A 20,081-nucleotide genomic window follows, 5' to 3' on the forward strand; every position below is an offset into this window, starting at 1 on the left:
ATTAGGGGCCAGAATAACTCTAATTCAATCATGCTTGTCTCACATTCCTAGATATTTCTTGTCTCTTTTCAAGACTCCAACATAAGTAGCTTTAAAGATTGAGAAATTGTGAAGAGATTTTCTTTGGCCAAGGGTTGGGTTGGGCAAAAAGATCATCTTGTCAGTTGCGACCAAGTGTGTAATTTGGAGGACTAGAGTTTGGGAAGATCTCTCTACGGAATTGTGCTCTCTTAGGAAAGTGGCTTTGGAGGCTCTCTAAAAAAAATTTTGTCCATTGGTATAAGATTATTTTGAGCATTTATAGTATACATTCTAATGGAAGGGACACTGTAACAACCCTAGTTTTAATAATAATACTTTTGAAGTTTCCTTTTAATAACTTCCTTGTTAAGCAAGCATAAGCATAAACTTCTTGCCTATCATTTACCAAGTATGATGTGTAGAAAGCATGCAATCAAATCTGAGGTATCAACAAACATGCAATCAAGTATGAAGTATCAACAAACATGCAACTAAGTATGAAGTGTCGAAAGTATGCGACCAAGAATGAAGTGTCAAAGAGTATGCAACCAAGTATAAGGTGTCGAAGACATGTAGGCAAGTATGAGGTGTCGAAAGCATGCAACTAAGCATGAGGTGTCCAAAGCATGCAACCAAATATGAGGTGTCCAACATGCAACCAAGCATAAGGTGTCTAAGGCATGCAACCATGCATAAGGTGTCCAAGACATGCAACCAAGTTCAGAAGAGGGGGTGAGCTTTAGCAAATAGATGTTATTTGTACCAAGTGCATAAGGAGTCCATTGACCATCTTTTTCTCCATTATGAAAAGACAACGGAAGTGTGGAAGTTGTTCTTTAATCTGTTTGGAGTGTATTGGGTGTTTCCTTTCTCGGTTAGGGAAACCCTCTTGGGGTGGAAAGGGATTTTTGTGGGTAAGAAGCGTAGGGCAGTTTGGAATGCGGGCCCTCTATGCTTGTTTTGGTTAGTTTAGAAGGCAAGGAACAAGATTACCTTTGAAGATGATGTGTTGTCCTTGCAAAAGCTGAAAGCTTTTTTTGTATATTTACTTCTACACTAATTGCTTTCATTGATTGGGTGGGTTTCCATTGAGGAAGGGGTTGTTTTTAAGGTGTCCAAGATATGCAACCAAGCATGAGGTGTCAAAGCATGCAACCAAGCATGAGTTGTCCAAGACATGCAACCAAACATGAGGTGTCCAAGGCATGCAACCAAGCACAAGGTGTCAAAATGCATATAACCTAGAGGACACTAAGCCGCCTTTGTCACTTGACACCTAGTACGGCATGGTGACTTAGCAAGCTATTACACTTGCCAAGCAGCTGGAAGGATTAAGTGTGTGCCACATGTTGTCTCCAAGCAATAAGAGAGACACTAATAACTTCCCTTTGATCAACACCTGTGACGAGTCACCTATGTGTTTACTTGCTTTAGGTCCCTATAAATAGGGCGTTCATTTACCAAGAAAGGAAAGAAGAAAGGTATGAAAAAGCTCCTATGGTAGTGTTATTCCAAAGGTTGGATCCTGAGTCATTATAACAAAGGTAGTGTGACAATTTTAGTCTAAAAGGTGAGTGGTTATATAATGCATGATTTTACATGGTTTTAGAATTATATATCTCGTGTCAAATGTTATATGTATTCATTAGTTGTTTTAAATATCATGGGATATGCTTTGAAAATGTGTTGGTCAAATGCTAGGTTGATAATAAGTGTGTTCCTTGTATCCTTTACATATAAGTGTGTTCCTTGTATCCTTTACATATATATATTAAGATGGGTACGGTTTAGAGAAACTCTTACTAAGGAAGCTTAGTTTTAAGCAGGACCATTGGGACCCCTTCAGTCTTTCCTAGGAGCCTACTGTTAGCCCCTTAGCCTCTTGACTTAACCATGGAGGAAAAGCCTCATGGGTAGGCCTTACACCCATGAGAGCCTAGGCTGAAAGCAAGGAAAGCCTGGAAGTTTGGTGGTTCAAACTCCAGGGGCTAAGTGAAGAGGTCGCGAGTAAGCCAGACGCGCATCGCTGGCGGGCCAGACGTGCGCACTGCAAGCGAGCCAGACATGCACCACGTGCGCACCAGATGGGCATCGCTCGCGCACTTGACTTAGGTGGTGCAGATGAAGGCTGAGAGACTTTTGGAATTTTAATTATTTATTATTTCATTATGTCTCCTCAGGCATATTGATGTCTCCTCCAGAAACAATGAAAACGGTCCATATTGCTCTTTAAGAGGGGGGGGGGGGGGGGGGGTAGGTGACTCAAAGGATGGAGCACCAAGGGAAGCCTTGACCGCACCAAGGGGGCACCATGGCACGGCCTTGGGCGTGCCTAGGACACACGACATGCACACATGGGCTCCACGACATGTGTGGTGTGCACCCCATGGCCGCAACGGCACGAGGCCTTGTGCGGCCTACCCCCTCCCCGAGCAGGCACTAGGGCGCCTAAGCCTTGTGCGGTGAGCCAGCTGATGAAGCCATGGGCACAATGCCATGGTCTGATGGGGCACCAAACAATAGCTGACTCGCACCATGATGCCTACGCACAGCACAGGGGCGCAATGCCCTATGCACCAAGAGGGATCAGCCATGGGCGCAATGCCATGGCTCGTTGCTAGGAAGCTGGACCTGATGGTGGAAGCAAGCAACACGCCCAAGCCATGGGCACCTAGACATGGCACGGGCTCACACATCAGTGTGGGAAAGGCACACTGATGCACTAGACACCTAGTCAGCTGGTTGGTGCATGCTGCCTAGATCAGAAAGCCTTGATCAAAGACATGCTGATGGGCACCCGGTCACAAGAGGCACCTTGCAGGGAAGGAAGCAGCTTGTTAAGGGGACTCTCCAGCAGCTTGGTGAGCAAGGCTTGAGGAGATGGCAGTGCAACTAGCTAGTTAGTGGTAGTGTAGCTAGTCAATGGCAGCTAGCTAGGACATCAGGTGATCAAGTCAAGCAGCCAATTGACTTGCAGTTGGCTGAGGAGATGATGACTGGTGCAAGTGGGTGGCATGTGCAGGCCACTATCTGGGTGATGGGTGGTTATGCAAGGCAGTTATGGGCGGTTCTGGCCAATTGCATAACCACCATGTTGGATCCAACTTTTGAATTTGAAAATTCAAATGTGTAACTGCAAGCTAGGTCTTTTAAAAAGGCTCCTGCAGCCTTGAAACGGAGAGAGAGAGTTTGGGGATAGGGTTTTTCTCGTAATGCTTGGGTGTGAGCATTGTACTCTGGTTCATAGGAACAATTTTGTCTTGTAAAGTGAATTAATACAAGTTGGGAAAGGTTTCCTGTAAACGTTTGTGTCCCTGTTGATTTATTGTTGCTGTGCTTTTACTGTGTTTTTCTAAATGTTGGGAAGAAAGGTTGGCTAAGGAAGGGTCCTTAGCACCGCACACTCGTGAAAAATTTAGTGTGAACTTCAGGGGTGTGACACCTACCTAGTACATACTATTCACTGAAAATCATTGGTACTGTTATTACGGTATTTTACATTATTACTATGGATGTGATTGTAATATACCTTAGACCTATATCATGCCTTAGAGATGGAGGTGCACACTATAGTTGATTAACCTAGTGAACTTTTGTACCAAGAGATGAAAGGGCACTAGAGCAGTTTGTATGAAAGCGTGTCGAGAGATGTAAGGGCATCGTGTCTATATGACACCATAATATATAAGATATCTATCGTCTGCGGACGCATATATGATACATGCCAATGGAAGAAGGGGCACTGTAGCAATTGTATTGCATGATATTGGGATGTGTCGAGAGTTGGAGTGGCACTGTAGTTATAGATTATGCATGTGTTTGAATAATTATACATCGGTTTGTATGATGTTGTACGCCTACTTGATTGTTATACTAAATATTATCTAAGTGTATTACATGCATGATGAAACACTTTTTCTACTTTGGACTGAACATCCTAAAACATGCATTATATGATCATTCACTGAGTTATACTCACTTTGTAGAGATAAGGACCTAGTAGAACCAGATATCGAGCAAGTTCAAGAAGATGGAAAACAAGGCATATAGCCGTTGTTGCCCTTTTCTTTTGGCTTCTTTTTGGATAAACTATTGGCATGTAGCCATTTCCATAGGTATGTACAAGTTTTTGGTCCCTTAAGGCCAACTTTTGTGTACTAAAAAGCGTTGCTCTGACACAGTTTATTTAATCACAAATTAATTTCCCTACATAGGATAGTATTTCCATCTCAGTCTTTAGACTAGAGAGGAGACGATATCTTGTGGGGATGGCACCCGGAAAGGTGAGTCGTCACAGACACTAACATGCTAGTCAAATTGTCACATTGGAGCCCCAGAAAGACCATTACTAAGGTTTTCTAAGATTTTTCCCGACACACTCGTTTCATGGTGAGTGATGGGAGGAGAATTCAATTATGGAAAGACTTGTAGTGAGGGGATCAACTGTTGTGTTCACAATTTTCAGTTCTTTATAAAGTTGTCACAATTAAAAATCTTACCATATCTATCCTTGGTAACTTTTCTTTTCTTTCTTAGAACCTTAACTTTCGTCACAAGCTCATTGACTTAGAGATTGTGGACCTTGAAAGACTTATGTCCTCACTCACCTGTGTGCACTTGTCTCCATCCGTCCCAAATGCTAGAGTTTGGTCTTTTATCTTTTTTAGGCTTTTCTTAATTAAATCATTCTTTATGGTTTGCCCAATACATAAGATCTAGTTCATTTTCCTCCAGCCAAATTGTTGTGGAAATCTAAAGTCCCATCTAAGGTCAAGGCCTTTGCTTGGCTAGTGGCACACAAAAAAATTAACACTAATGACATGCTATGGTTAAGAAGACCTTTCAATCCCCTAGTTCAGATTGGTACATTTTATGTTTTATTTTTTTGATAGGTAAAAAGACAAGTATAATATAAAAGTTCTGCTAGAGACAATTGACTATCTCTTTCTATATTGTTCAATTACTTTGGGGCTATGGCACAAGCTATTCAGACAAGCCAAGATGGATTTGGCTTGCGTAGGAGCATATGTGACATGATGATCATCTCACATAAGGATTTGGGGAGTTTCATTAGAGGTAACACCCTTTGGAATATCATTTGTCTTACTTTGCTTTGGATTGTGTGGCGAGAGAGAAATGCTAGAAACTTTGAGGATAATCGGAAGATGACAAATATGTTGTAAGATCTACTTCGCTTCCATTCCTTGTTTTAGACCTCTTATTCCACGCTTTCAAAGGTATTCCTCTCAATTTCATTCAACTCAATTGGCATTTGTGTGTAGATTAAAAGGACTTGTATAACAATGAGAGGAGCTTTGTTTGGGCTTGAGGAGATGTAAATTTTCATTTTCTTATAATGACTAAACCATGTTGGGTAGGTCTCTTTGTATAGTGGAGTATACTCATATTTTGATAAGATTTTTTATAATTGTAAGGAGGATTCCTCATCCTTCTTATGTATTTTTTTATCCATAAAATTAATACATCTTTGATTTCTGATTTTTATAAAAAAAAAAAAAAAAAAACACAAAAGGATTGTTGACCTTGTCAGATGCTTGGGTTACTCTTTGTTGTGGAAGTCTAGATCAGCAAACAAAGAAGCTGATATGTAGATTACAAGAGGAGCTTCTTATCTAGTGGACTTCACTGGTGATTTATTTCCCCTTGTTTTTATGGACTTTTTCCTAAAGTTGGGAAAGAGAAAGGCTTTCTTTTGTAATGACTATAGTACTTATCTTTTATATATCCTCACATGTTGTCCTTTCAAAAGGACTTCTCTTTCTTTTATTTTGCATCTTTTCTTTATCTAATATATAATATAAATATAGCTTCTTCTCTTTCAAACAAAAAAAATGGTGCAACAACAACAACCATATACCAAATGAAGTTTCCTCTGATTAAATAACAAAAACAAAGGAGTGAAGGAAAAAAAAAAGAAATCTGTAGAAAAGAACATGTGCTACTCTATTAAAAAGGAGATAATTTGCTTAATTGACAGATGAAACTAAATCCTTGAAAACAAACCTCAGCAAGACGATCCTCACATATACGCAAGAGTGCAATGGCCTTCAAACTGATGCGATGGGAACTTTTATTATTGGAAAAGCCAATGAGACAGTTGACACAGTCCATAAAGCAGTCTCCAACTACCTGATCAAAGTGCTCCAAGATAACTGCAAATATCCTTCGTGTTAAATGTATCAGAAATGACAAAAAGAAGAAAACATTGAGAATAAGTAAAAACACATAAGAAAGAAGAAAAATGGCATGTTCTTACCCTGTTCAACATTTTCAAATGCACTTTCAACAATAGATTCCAATTCATCATCTGCAGCAGCTGTAAAAATCATAAACACACTACGCCATCCAGATTTTATGCTTCCAACCTTTGATTTTATCATCTGTGCTAACATAAGCTTCAGTTAACTTTGATGAAACTGTCTGTTATCATTAAATGCAGAGACATTTAAGGCAAATAACTAATAGAGATATATGACTAACAGTTAGGAAAATCAAATAAACATACTTGAACAATGCAGTCCACAATGAGGCTCCTTATGGTTTCACTTTGACTATTCCGCATTAGAATGACAAATGGCTTTAGAATGTCATTCTGGAAAGTGAAATTGGCAAGCTCAGCACGCTCCAAATACTTCATACCAAGTTGCCTTAGAGAATCTATAGCATACATAGCAATTTTCTCGTCATGATGGCTCCCAGCAGATATAAAATGATTAGCTAGGACAGACCATATTCTAGCCCAGACCTGAAATATGTATCAATAAAAACTTTTAAAGCATTAACAAACAAGTGCAATAGGCACAAACAACTAAAGAAAGCACTAGCTTAACCTCAAGAAAATTGATGAAGCTAATTTCATATCCTATTTCTTCAATTCGCAAAAACTTTGTGAAAATTCATTAGGATGAGGTGTGTTTGATAAAACCAAAAATTAATTGCTGAACACTTTAATGATAAATTATAAATGCCGAATTCACAAAAGTAAAGATTGTTTGGTATCATTTCAAGTTCAAATGCTGAATTTAATATTTCTTATTTGACAAATAAAACAATAAAAAACTGAGATAATTTATTTTACAACTGTACCCTTACTCATGCCATAACATATTTTGATATGGACTCTTTGTATTAGTCCTAGTATCATTTGCATTAGTCATCCTTATGCATAAAACAAGTGTATAATTTAGTATTACATGATTTTATAATACATATCACAAAATTTTTCTTTTTTATCAAACTCTCAGAATTCATATGATTAAAATCCACTGCTTTTGTTATTTTATATTATATTATCAATACTTATATGCAAGGAAGAATAATCTATTTTACTGTTTCCTAACTGAAATTTTTTAATCAATAAGGCAAAACAGTTATAACAAATAAACAAATTTGGGCAATGAAAAATCAAAAAACTAATTCATGTCAACAATTCTTTCAATACGAAAATTGTTTAAGCATAACTTTATTACACACTCAAACTTTCTTACAAATTCTTTATTAAAAATAGATGGTAGATTTGTCCAAATTGTTTCAAAATAAATTTTTTCTAAAGACCAAATATATTTTGAACAAGAAAATTTATTGAAAATTTTAAGAGAAAGACATTTTAAAAATAATAAATAAATAAAATAAAATAAAAGAATATTTTTTGACATACAAAATTCATGAACATATACTATAAAATTACATTAAACAGAATTTTCTATATCATAATAAATTACCATGCATACACATACATAAAAAAGAAAATATACAAAATAAATGAGATTTAAGATTTTTAAAATGACATTAGGCATTTTTTATCCCTCCTCCAAGAGGAACAAAAAAAATCAGAACTCTTTTTTAGTGACAAATTAATTATGGAAAATCATGAAGCAAAGAATTTCTGTACAATTTAATTTTAGTATAAAAAGTTTTCAACGATGAATGCTTTATTTCAAAAGACGAGGTAAAATTAGAAGTAAAAAGTTCTATGACTCTAGAAATCAATTTGCTTTATGTGGTTGGTCAAGTCTCTATTACTCAAACATATTACGTGGTTTTTAAACAGTTTTCAGTTTTAAGTGGTTTGTGATTTCTATAATCAAACACACTTAATTAGTGAGACCCATTAATTTTTTAAAATTTCAGCACTTATTTTGGTTATCAAACACTCCCTGAATGAGGTATGGCACATACAGCAGTTATAAACAACAACTAATTCTTCGAAATGCAAATAAATTCAACTAAAATATTGATATATAAGAAACTTAATAGATCTTCACTACGGAATATAGGGCTAATCATAATACAAACTACTATGCTGCCATTGGTAAATAAAGAGAAACTTCTATAAACACTTATAAACATCCATCAGCCTAGAATTATATTAAAACCTAAGAATAATTAACTATACTCTTTTATATGATCATTGATAAAAGAAAAAAAGTAAACAAACATGTTCACCACAAGTCAGCATCAACTTCATGTATGTATCTTAACTGATTTAAATATTCTACAAGCAGCAAATAATAGGGTTTCCATTTAAAAACTGCACAATAAATTTTTAAACAAACGAAGTAAAGGAATGGTGGTATAAGTCTCAATAATCATATGCCTACACTTTTTTGTTAAATATAATTTGTTCAGCTACTAATTTGACCAAAAACCTTAAGCTATTGGGTAATGGGCAACCATGCATGTCAAGCCCACTACATCCTAACATCCTACCTCATAGACAGCCTTCCTTGGCTTGAATGTGAGCTAAATAAATGGGGGAGGTAATCCTAACCTCATGACAATGATACAAGTTAAACTACAAACGTTACCCAAAAGCTTAAACTATTAGGTAATGGGCTAACAATGAGAATCAAGCCAACTAAACTGTAACATGATCCATCGTCTGTCCACACTAAAGTTTTCTGTCTCTCGAAATTGGTCAATCCCATCCACATCATTCTCTGATATTGAGAAATCAACTCCAAAGCAGGGATGTCAAAATTTTTCTTCGCACAGAAAAATAAATTCATTAGAAAATGCCAAATACATGCAACCAATAGCATACACAGTATACTTTTTTTTTTTTTTGATAAGTAAAGAGAAGTATATTAAAATGAAAGAGGAGACACCAAACTACTGCCTTCTAGGTATACAGGGAGTATATAAAAGCAGCCCACCAACTCTAAACCAAGGTAGCGGGACGAAACCCCTACCTTTAACTAAAGCCTAGCCACTCAAAAAAACTAACAAGAGACCGAGGGCTCAAAACTATAAACACCCTAACCCATGACCACAGATTACATACAAAAGAATGTTCAGCCTTTGGATTGACAACACCTCATTCCCAAAAGCCAACAAATTTCTTTCCTTCCAAATTGACCAAAATATACATAAGGGGGTCATTTGCCACGCCTTTTTAAAGAGTGAAAAAAGAAGATTCCACAATGCCCTCGTCATAACACAATGGAGTAAAAGGTGATCCACCGTTTCTACTTCAGCAAGACAAAGAAAAACACTTATTTGCAAAAGAATAACCCCTCCTCTGGAGTTGGTCCAAAGTTAAGATTTTGCCCCAGGAAGCTTCCCAAGCGAAAAAAAACTACCTTAGGAGGCACACCCGCTCTCCAAATACCAACATAAGGGAACAAAGCAGAACCACCAGGCTCCAGAGTAGAGTAGAGCGACTTGACTGAGAAAACACCACTTCTAGATGTTGTCCAAACCATCTTATCCTCGTTCTCCCTTTGCACCCTAAATGCTTGGATTTTTAGCATAAACTGTTCCATCATCTCAATTTCCCAGTCATTAAGCGCCCTTGAGAAAAGAGGGGTCCAACCATCCCCTACACCATCTAGGTTCCACACTTCCGATACCCAGGCATCTTTAGCCCGGGAAATGGCAAAAAGAGAAGGGAAGGACTTGTAGAGAGGCTCATCTCCACACCACTTATCCTTTCAGAATCTCACTCTCCGACCATTACCCACGCGGAAGGCTAAACTGCTATACATACCCAACTAATCCTTTCTAATAGCTTTCCAAAGCCCTACACCATGCCTCCCACTTTCGGCCCGAGTACACCAACCCCCCTCCTCTACACCATATTTGTGACTGATCACTTGCTTCCACAAAGCCTCACTTTCAATGGTAAAACGCCAATTCCACTTACCCAAGAGAGCTTTATTCATCAACGCTAAGTTTCTTACCCCCAAACCACCTTTCTTTCTTTCCAGACAAACCAAATTCCACCTAACAAGATGAGGCCTTTGATCAAGAGCACCTCCCCCCCCCACAGGAAGTCCCTCTGAATCTTCTCCAACCTCATCCTTACTTTTCTGGACAAAAAGAAAAGAGACATGAAGTAAACCGGCAAACTGGAAAGAGTGCTCTGAATTAGGGTGAGTCTTCCCCCTTTGGAAATATACTATCTCTTCCACATAGCCAACCTTTTCCTAAACCTCTCTTCAACACTATCCCATACCACCTCTGATTTGAAAGGTGCCCCCAAAGGCAATCCCAAATAACTGAAAGGCAGACCACCCACCTTACAACCCAACTCCAAAGCCAATTCCTCTATATCATTCACCCTCCCCACCGGAATAAGCTCATTCTTCTCCAAGTTAACTTTCAACCCTGAGTAAGCCTCAAACCACATGAGAAGCCAACTTAGATACGTCAACTGATCCTGAGACTCCTCGCAAAACACCAAGGTGTCATCTTAAAAAAGCAAATGAGATATCAGAATCCCTTCTCCACCCCTACCTCTAACCCTCCATCCAGATAAAAAAGCTCCCACTAATGGCCCTTCTCATTAAGCAACTAAACACCTCCATAACTATCACAAACAGATAAGGGGATAGAGGGTCTCCTTGTCTCAAACCCCTTGAGCTTTGGAAGAATCCGGAAGGAGAGCCATTTATAAGAACAGAGTATCTTACAGTTGAAATACACCACTCTATCCACTTAATCCATCTCTCTCCAAATCCCATTTGCTTTAGCACAGCCAACAAGAACTTCCAGCCGACATGATCATAGGCCTTCTCTATATCCAACTTGCATATCACGCCCCCTTGATTGCTTTTCAATCTGGAATCCACAACCTCATTTGCAATCAAAACTGCATCAAGAATTTGTCTACCCTCCACAAAGGCAATTTGGGGTTCCGAAATCACTTTTCCCATTACCTTCTTGATTCTATTTGCCAACACCTTGACCAACAACTTGTAAAGGCTTCCCACAAGGCTAATCGGTCTGAAATCTTTCAAATCTTCTGCACCTCCCTTCTTAGGGACTAAAACCAAGAAGGTTGCATTTAGAGATTTTACAAATCTGCCCCTTTCATGGAATTCTCTTTAAAAGTCCATAATTTCAACCTTCACCACATCCCACCCAAAAAGCCAAAACGCCATTGTAAAGCCATTCGGCCCCGGGGCTTTGTCTTTGCCTAGGTCCGTAAGAGCTACAAACACCTCTTCCTCCAAGAAAGGGTTCTCCAACTCCTCAACCTCATTGTTATCTAACCTCATAAAAGAGATCCCGTTAACACTAGGGCGTCACCCCTCTTCCTCTTGGTACAGCTCTTGAAACGCCCCCACCACACTGTTTCTTAAGTTATTTTCCTCTGAATGCCAGCAACCATTAACTTTCAACTTGGACAGTCAGTTTCTTCTACTATGAGCATTCGCCATCCTATGAAAGAATCTGGTCACCCCTTCCTTACCCTTTTGCTCAATTCTCCCCTTCATTCTCCTTAAGAAATATAAGATTTCCTCTTCGAAGCCTTCCGTTGGCATCCCTAAGCATCGACTGAACCTCGCAAGGCTGCTTGAACTCCACATTTCCCCACTTTCCCCTTTTTCTATGTGGCAGGCACTTTTTTCCTCACAAAGGCTCGTAAAATCCTCCCTAACTGGTACAAGAGCTAACCCATTCCCTCTCTCAGCGTCACCCGAGTCCCAAGAATATCCACTCCAGTCTCCGAGAGCCAACGCGGCTCTGTTTCTCCCCACACTAGGCTCAAAACGACCCAACTCCCCTTCCGCTCCATAATCCAACCCCTCCGAAACCCCTACAGCCTCGCCGTTGCCCCAAAAAGAAGAAGAAGAAAAGGATCCCCGATGCCCCAAATCAGAAGGAGAAATAGGACCAACGTAATACCTGGAAGCCTCCTCCATCAGAGCCTCGTCGGTGACTCTCCATCGACGCGGCGTCAACTCGATGGCGGCTTCAACTTGGACAGCCAAGAGCTCCGATTCCATCCCCCCTTCAACCTCCACAGGAACTGACAAAGCCCTAGCCGAGGAGGACCGCTCCACAAAACCCGTGCCGGAAGTGGGCTTAGAAGCCCCACCCCCCCCTCTCCCAGCCCGCCTTTTTAATACTAACAGGCAATGGGCCTTTGGCCCAAGACATTTCCTCACTTAAGCCCAAGTTTTCATTTCCTTTTAAAGCCTGCCCCTTTTCTTTTCTGGGCCCAGACCCACTATTAGAAGGGGCCCAAACCAACTGCAAAAGGCCTCCCTCCCTCTGCCACCACTGCACCTGCCACCTCACCTTGCCTTCTGCCACACACAAACTGATCCCCTGTCCCCCGAGCCTGCAAATCACTTTGACCATTTTGAACCACTTTCACGCTGCCACTGGCGCGTGAATTCCCCCCCTCCCTCATCCCTGATCTCCCACCTCTCCTCTTTAAACCAGGCTGATCTTGCTACTACCTCCGAAAACCATGGAGGATTTTCCCACCAGAGACTCACCGTCCAACAAAAATTCCCGGCTACCACCTGCAACGTACCCGGTCTAACCTTCCTAGGGACTCTCACCAGAATACGAGCCCACTGCAACTCAGAGAAGAAGGCGGTTTCCTCATCCACAGCTATGAATCCCCTACACCTCTCTCCTATACTCTTGAACACTTCTCTACTCCACAGGTGAAGTGGTAGTCCAACTACTTTCACCCACACTTCCTTTGGGTGGCTCCCATTTCTGTAACACTCCACTTCAGGTCCCCATTTCTGCAAGAAAAACTCTCTCATCTAAAGACTTCTACTACCCCTTAATAGCACCCAGTCCGCTTCCACTTTATCTTCAAATTCGAACAACACTAGGGCTCCACTCAAACTGAAGATTTTTAAACCTCCCTTGAGAGACCACCTTTCATACGCCCACTCCTTCAATAAGGACAAAGACGGAACGGCCTCAACACTATCACCAAAGCATCCTACCAGACAGCGACTAAGCTGCTCTTCCCTACTGATCAGGTCTCGCTCACCAACATGCACCCATAAAGCTTCCCCTAATTCCCGTCTCCATTCTCACGGCTTCTGGAAAAACTCCTTTCCCTTTCTCCTTTCCTTTGCCTCTATAATCATCCTTTACAGAGGTGGAGGTACCCATATCAACGTTCCTCATGGCTTGATTAGCAATTCCAAGGGCTCTTAGCTTCTGAGCCAACATAAACCACCCTCCTACTAAGCCCTTACCTTCTGGGAAAACTAGACAAAACCTCTTCGCCTCCAAGTCCCTCACCAAGCATAGCAGATACCTACCGGCATCATTTGAGCGACACTCCAGCCTATATTTTCTTCCTCCTTCTTCCCAAACTCTAAGGCGCCTCGAGCTTGATTCTCCTCTGCACCAGTCTTCCACCCCTTCCAATAGAGAAACGAAGCTCTTTTCACCAAATTTTATCCAAGTAGAGAAACCTTTGCTCCTTTCCAGAATAACCCCCCTCAGTTTGCCTCGAATCTCTTCAATGGAGATTTCGAATGTCTTTGATTCCACCGCAAACCAGCTCTTACCCCCCTTCAGAACTCCTCTCCCCTCCAAGAAAGCAGCCATCTCTTTGAACTGCACCTCATTCAAGCATTATTTGAAGCCATTCTATCTTTTAAGTAAATAACCAACAATCAAGGAGAGGTTTCTTATCATGACCTTTAACATAGAGCGAATAGCATACACAGTATACTTAGTTAGACTGGAAAAGAGAATTCAATTCCTCTCCTATTTTGCTCTTTCCCTAGACACCAAGCCAAACAATTAACTGTCTTCACACTTACTGATATATTGCTGTCTCTTATCGAAACACACACATACAAAGACCACTTAGGACTATCTTTATTGCCTCCCTATTTTCCTCACTCCTGTGGGAGTGGCAGATTGGTTGTCAAAACATCTTGCTTTCACATAGCAAATAAATGGAGAAAGCGAATTTATTAAAGCATATCATATGGATGCCCACAACACTTTTCACCAGATAAACACCAGCCAAAGTAAAAACCTCATCTTTCTCTTTTACTTTTTATCAATGTATATTATATCTTTATTTCTGATAAAAAAAAAAATACACAGGTAAAAATAGGTTTGGAATAATCAAAAGGAATTACCAAGCGTATACGAGCCATATTGTAGTAGCTGATCTCAACAAGCTTTTGCAAGCTGAAAACACGAGCTGGAGTTTGTTTCAGTTCTTCAGCTGATACACCACAGAGGGCAGTAAAAAACTCAACAACTGAGTCACTGGGCAATTTAACACTATTCACGAATACTTGTTCAGCTGGTTTCCCAGCCAACTCTCTTAGAGATTGAAGAATGGCATCCCTGGAGATCTGATTTGATGCTTGCATAACAGTTGCAGCTATAGCTGGAGTTGAAGTGATGAATTCAAGGCGAGAAACACATTCCAAAACTGCATTCCATGTGTCTTGAAGAGAGTTGGTCTCTGAGTCACATAGAGCCAGCAGAGTTCGTAATGCTTCCACATTTTTACTGCGCATTTCCTTTGGGGCATGCAAGAAAGTAAATCTGGGATAAAACTTAAAAGCATATTAGTTATGGTTAAGAAGTAATTAGATAAACAAATAGCAATAATACTTTATACAATGTCTTCATGAACTAATAAGTTACAGAGACTAGCCTAAATTATCAAAAGGAAACAAATGGAGATATTTGGATATCTCAGAAAAACACAAAATAAGAAACAGAAACAAAAAAACAAAACAAACCAAATAACAAGGAATTTTATTGTGTCCTCTTGCAGGCGTTGTTAATTTTTCTCCCCTTTGCCTATCAAAAAATAAAAAAGGGATTTTACCTGACTAGTGATGTCAGAAAAGCATAGCGCATGGTATCCATTCCAATAACATGTGTAATGTGAATGCCAGCTCTAAATCCTTCCATACAGAGAAGAACCCTTGGCTTATTGTCACCTTCCTCCATGGTAACAGAGAAAGTAGCAAGCAGAGGCCATCCTACAGCTTCAACCATGGGCCTTACAAGTTCAATCTGCTGTGAAGAATAGAAAACTCCTCTTTTAGCTCCTTGATTCCGGAATATAGCCTGAGTTTGCTTAATGATAGCTTCACTTTCTGACTTAGTGTCAACTGATGACTTCCTTTTCGGGAGAGCAAGATTAAGAATACTAACAAGGCGACCTCTCTCTTCCCCTTCTGGCTTTTGTTTGATGCCCTTGCCAATACCAGCTGCATCATCCTTCATTTTTATCTCTTCCTTGACTATAGAATCATAGATCTCTTCCAGGAGTTCCTTAGGAGCACACTCTTCAGCATCATTCATGGCATTCACACGTATAAAGTCAGACTTGGACATTTTAGGCCATACCATGGGATTATGTGCATCAGTATTCAACATTATAACTGCATATGCAAGAACATAAGCAGTATCTGCATTTTTGAAAAGATCTGGATTGTCTGCACAATAACTGCCAGAGACAAAACACAAAAAGGACTAGATCACCAACTAGCAATAAGAAAGGGGACATGATCTTGATGACGCCTAGAAGGTAACCTTTTTTCACTCAAAAGCTTTTGTGGTTTTTATTTTCCCAACCATCAACTGGATCAAATAATACTGGCAGTATGCTCAATTTACTTATTTCAAATGGCTGACTTTGTTTCTTTTACCTATAAAAAGCTGCAACTATGTTCTGCCTATCATGGTACAGGACCTGATCAAAATATATTGACACTGGCAAAAAAAAACCCTAGACCTCTATGAAATGTCCTCACACTCTACTCATGGACAGTAATTCTAACCAGTTAGCACTAACTTTACAGATAAGACAACACACATTGGAAAATGCAGACATCATACTATACAAAGTGAGCTACAGGACCTAGGTGTAACTGGGGAAAAGCCTAAGGGCAAAGTAGTAAGCAGATGGAACCCCAAATATAAGCAAGGTGAGACCATACCGCTCTGCAAACTTTTCCATGATGCGATCTATCTTTTGAGCTTCCCCAGGGAGTCGGAATCCCCTAAGGAATTCACGGATTGCAGTATCAAACTTCATTCCAGAAAACTTCATGGAATCCACATAAGCATGCATAACAGCAAGGGGAAACTCCTCATGCTGACCCAAGTAATCACCAATCATAGCCTGTAAAATCCATAAGGGTTACACAAATCTATTCCATTGATGAAACTAAAGTTATACCAAAATAGAAAATCCACCTTGTCCAAACTGGGAGTATTCCTCAAAAATTGGGCAACTGAAGCAGGTGTATTTTCCACCAACCTATTTGATATCAGATACTCTATACCCTTTCCAGGCTGCCTGTTGAACTGCAATACAAATGAAATTAATTTTCAATAGGATAGAGCCCAGGCACCTGACAAAGAAAAAAGAAATTCCTAAAAATAGTACTTGCATCATTCAGCACCTTAATCGATAAGAAATAGCACCCTGAATATTGTTCTAGCTTTTAGCATTACTTCTTGTTGTGTAGAGTTTGCAGAAAATCTTAACAATTTTTTGATAAGATTAAAATCTGATCGATTACCTCAGAGATGGCAGCCTCCATAGTGGATTTATGAGCCTTTGCCCTCTCAAAGTTATTGGGCATATCTTCCCTGCTTTTTATCTCAACTGATTCTCTAGCTGAAAGCTCTTCTTCAGGAGACTGAGTGCTTTTTCTATGCTTATCTCGATGTGACCTCTCCCAATCAACCAGTGATTTAAGCACATTGACAAGGCACTGAAAATGGGAAGGAAGGTGTCACGCAGAAACTTTGGCTAACATGTTAGCAAAATAGAAGTGGTAGAAAAAGGGGAATACTAAGATATTGAAGATGGGTCAACATATAACTTACCTGCAAGGATGAACCTTTAATTGTTGTTGTCTGTGATACAGCAACCGAGTTTGGATCTGCATTTTGAGTCCCTTGAGCTATTTTAGATAGAGTGGTAACCTAAATGGTAAGAAGGCAAAATGGATTCGTTTGAGATATATCCAAGAGAATCAAGCAGAACCTATCAATAAATAAACATTATAATGCAATAATATGTTAGATTATACCATGCGCTCAAACAAGTTTGGGGCCTCAAGATCACAATCATAGTTCACATATATGTCAACAAGCATCTGGGGATCTTTACAAACTTTCTCAAGCATCCTGCAAAATCAGGTTCAATCAGGAGATCACAGAGGAAAAGAACCAAGTTAATGTTAGAAATCTGCACAATTCCTTAATTTCAAGGATCTAATTGATTGTTATTTTGTTACCTTGTATACACTTAGCTGTCAGATTAGTCAACTATTATTCTTTATAGGACAACTGTAATATAGCTAGAAATAGTTGTGGAATCTTAGTGTGATTTCGGATTAATTTGGTAACAAGCTTGTATATATATGTGTATGATTCTTATTCAATGAAGATAAGAAGAACTCGTTTTGACCAATAGTTAAAATAATGATGAACCAAACACATTCAAAAGCCTACAAAGCATTAAAATTCTGCAACCTTTTCGCTAAATTTACTTAAACCTGAGTAAGTTAACTGAAGATAAAATTTGAGAAGAACTTGACATATAAAATCAGCTAAAAAGAATATTGTACCGAAGAACACTTATTCTCTGATTAACAGGAAAGTCTGAACCATCCAATGACCGAAGAACTATCAAGGGAAAGAAGACCCCAATCTCGCCCTGAAATGAATTTTAGGTGTTATAAACAAGGAGAAGGCCAAAGAATATAATTACACCCTAAATTGAAGCAGAGTAAATGAATTGTCAACACCAGACACATACTTTAAGACTTTCCCTAAATCGCAACAAAAGCACTGAGAAGATTCCAGTCGCATACTGCCAGAATTAAAAAACAGAACCATAGACAACATTTCCACATTAGATTCTTATAACATCAAGTGGAGAACAGTACAATTTAAGCATCTAAGCATACCTGAAATATGACAGGGGATTGAGAAACCGATGCCCGTAATAAAGCATAAGAAAGATATGCTTTTACTGAGTCAATGAAATGGAAGTTTGTCGTAAATGAATGGCTAACACCTTCCAACAAACCCTGCAATCATTTTTTTTTATAAGTAAAAACACAGAGAAAGAAATATATTAGAAAAAGGGCACCTTAAGGCTGACCCAAAAGCATACAGGGGATATACAAGAGGCGCCAAAAGGCACAACAAAAGAAGAGGGGATACAAAAATCACCAGCCCTCATTTAGAACCCAACCAATCAAAAAAACTGAATAAAAGAAGAGGACCTTCATTTACAACCGACTTAGTCCAAAGCCCAAGATTACATACAAAAGAATTTTTCAACCTATGAATCGAGAGCTCCTCATTCTCAAAAGCAATCCTATTTCTTTCCTTCCAAATCGCCCAAAAAAGACACAAAGAGACAGCCTTCCACACCTTTCTACGCTTCTTGCCCATATTAAACCCACGCCAACCAAGAAGGGTATCTCTAACCGAAAGAGGAAGAACCCAGTTAACTCCAAAAATAGCAAACAATAACTCCCATAAAACTCTTGCCTTAGTGCAATGAATAAGGATATGATCAATAGACTCTTCTTCCACACAACAAAGAAAGCATTTGTTAGCTAAGATCCACCCCCTCTTCTTAAGTTGATCCAAAGCTAACACCTTACCCCAAGAGGCTTCCCAAGCAAAAAAAAACCCACTTTGATAGGAACACAAGGACTCCAAATAATGCTATTAGGAAACTAAACAACACTTCTAGAAACTAAAGCACTATAAAGAGATTTAACTGAGAAAATCTCATCCTTAGTCTCTTTCCACAACACTCTATCTTCCAAATGAGGGTTAAGCCTCCTTCCCCGGATTGTCAAAAGTAATCTCTCCACCTCTTCCACCTCTTCCAGTGCAATGAATAAGGATATGATCAATAGACTCTTCTTCCACACAACAAAGAAAGCATCTGTTAGCTAAGATCCACCCCCTCTTCTTAAGTTGATCCAAAGCTAACACCTTACCCCAAGAGGCTTCCCAAGCAAAAAAAAAACCCACTTTGGTAGGAACACAAGGACTCCAAATAATGCTATTAGGAAACTAAACAACACTTCTAGAAACTAAAGCACTATAAAGAGATTTAACTGAGAAAATCTCATCCTTAGTCTCTTTCCACAACACTCTATCTTCCAAATGAGGGTTAAGCCTCCTTCCCCGGATTGTCAAAAGTAATCTCTCCACCTCTTCCACCTCTTCCACCTCCCAGTCATTGAAGGACCTAGAGAACTTAGGACTCCAAACCCCTTCCTCTCCTGAAGAGTCCCTCAACTCCACTAACCAAGCCTCTTTGTAAGACGCAAATGCATACAAAGAGGGAAAAGAATTACAAAGAGCGAAATTCCCACACCAATAATCTTTCCAAAATTTCACCTTTCTACCATCCCCCACAAAAAAACAACTTTGTTTTGCATAAGAGACCCTTCCTTCCTTATTTCCTTCCATAAACCTACTCCAATACCCTACCTAACTTCTCTAGTATACCAACCCCCTTCTTCCTCCTCATACTTCCTACTAATGACATTCCTCCAAAGAGTCTCCCTTTCATTCACAAAGCGTCAGTTCCACTTACATAACAGGGCCCTATTGAGAGTAGAAAGACGTCTAACTCCCAAACCACCCTTCCTTTTGTCCAAACATACGGTATCCCACTTTACTAGATGAGGCTTCCTCTCCAAAGCACCCCCTCCCCACAAAAAATCCCTTTGAATCTTTTCCAATCTTAAACTAACCACTCTTGGGATCCGCAATAAGGACATCAAATAGATAGGCATACTAGA

The 20,081-nt window shown here is 39.6% G+C and overlaps 1 protein-coding gene across 2 annotated transcripts in view; it reads right to left on the bottom strand.

Annotated features, from left to right (window-relative positions):
- The window catches only part of LOC117925220 (brefeldin A-inhibited guanine nucleotide-exchange protein 5), a 67,210-nt gene that overhangs the window by 27,963 nt on the left and 19,166 nt on the right, over window positions 1–20,081 (bottom strand). For both annotated transcript variants that reach the window (XM_034844167.1, XM_034844166.1), the window contains exons 13-25: window positions 18,216–18,338; window positions 18,065–18,118; window positions 17,874–17,962; window positions 17,334–17,430; window positions 17,128–17,226; window positions 16,818–17,012; window positions 16,489–16,599; window positions 16,230–16,414; window positions 15,110–15,736; window positions 14,403–14,820; window positions 6,548–6,787; window positions 6,299–6,422; window positions 6,046–6,194 (exon numbers count right to left, since the gene is read on the bottom strand). In XM_034844167.1, coding sequence (XP_034700058.1) covers window positions 6,046–6,194; window positions 6,299–6,422; window positions 6,548–6,787; window positions 14,403–14,820; window positions 15,110–15,736; window positions 16,230–16,414; window positions 16,489–16,599; window positions 16,818–17,012; window positions 17,128–17,226; window positions 17,334–17,430; window positions 17,874–17,962; window positions 18,065–18,118; window positions 18,216–18,338 — 2,511 coding nt within the window. The remainder of the gene's footprint in view (window positions 1–6,045; window positions 6,195–6,298; window positions 6,423–6,547; window positions 6,788–14,402; window positions 14,821–15,109; window positions 15,737–16,229; window positions 16,415–16,488; window positions 16,600–16,817; window positions 17,013–17,127; window positions 17,227–17,333; window positions 17,431–17,873; window positions 17,963–18,064; window positions 18,119–18,215; window positions 18,339–20,081) is intronic.

The sequence above is a fragment of the Vitis riparia genome, chromosome 11 (assembly GCF_004353265.1).
Source record: "Vitis riparia cultivar Riparia Gloire de Montpellier isolate 1030 chromosome 11, EGFV_Vit.rip_1.0, whole genome shotgun sequence".
NCBI classification, from domain to species: Eukaryota; Viridiplantae; Streptophyta; class Magnoliopsida; order Vitales; family Vitaceae; genus Vitis; species Vitis riparia.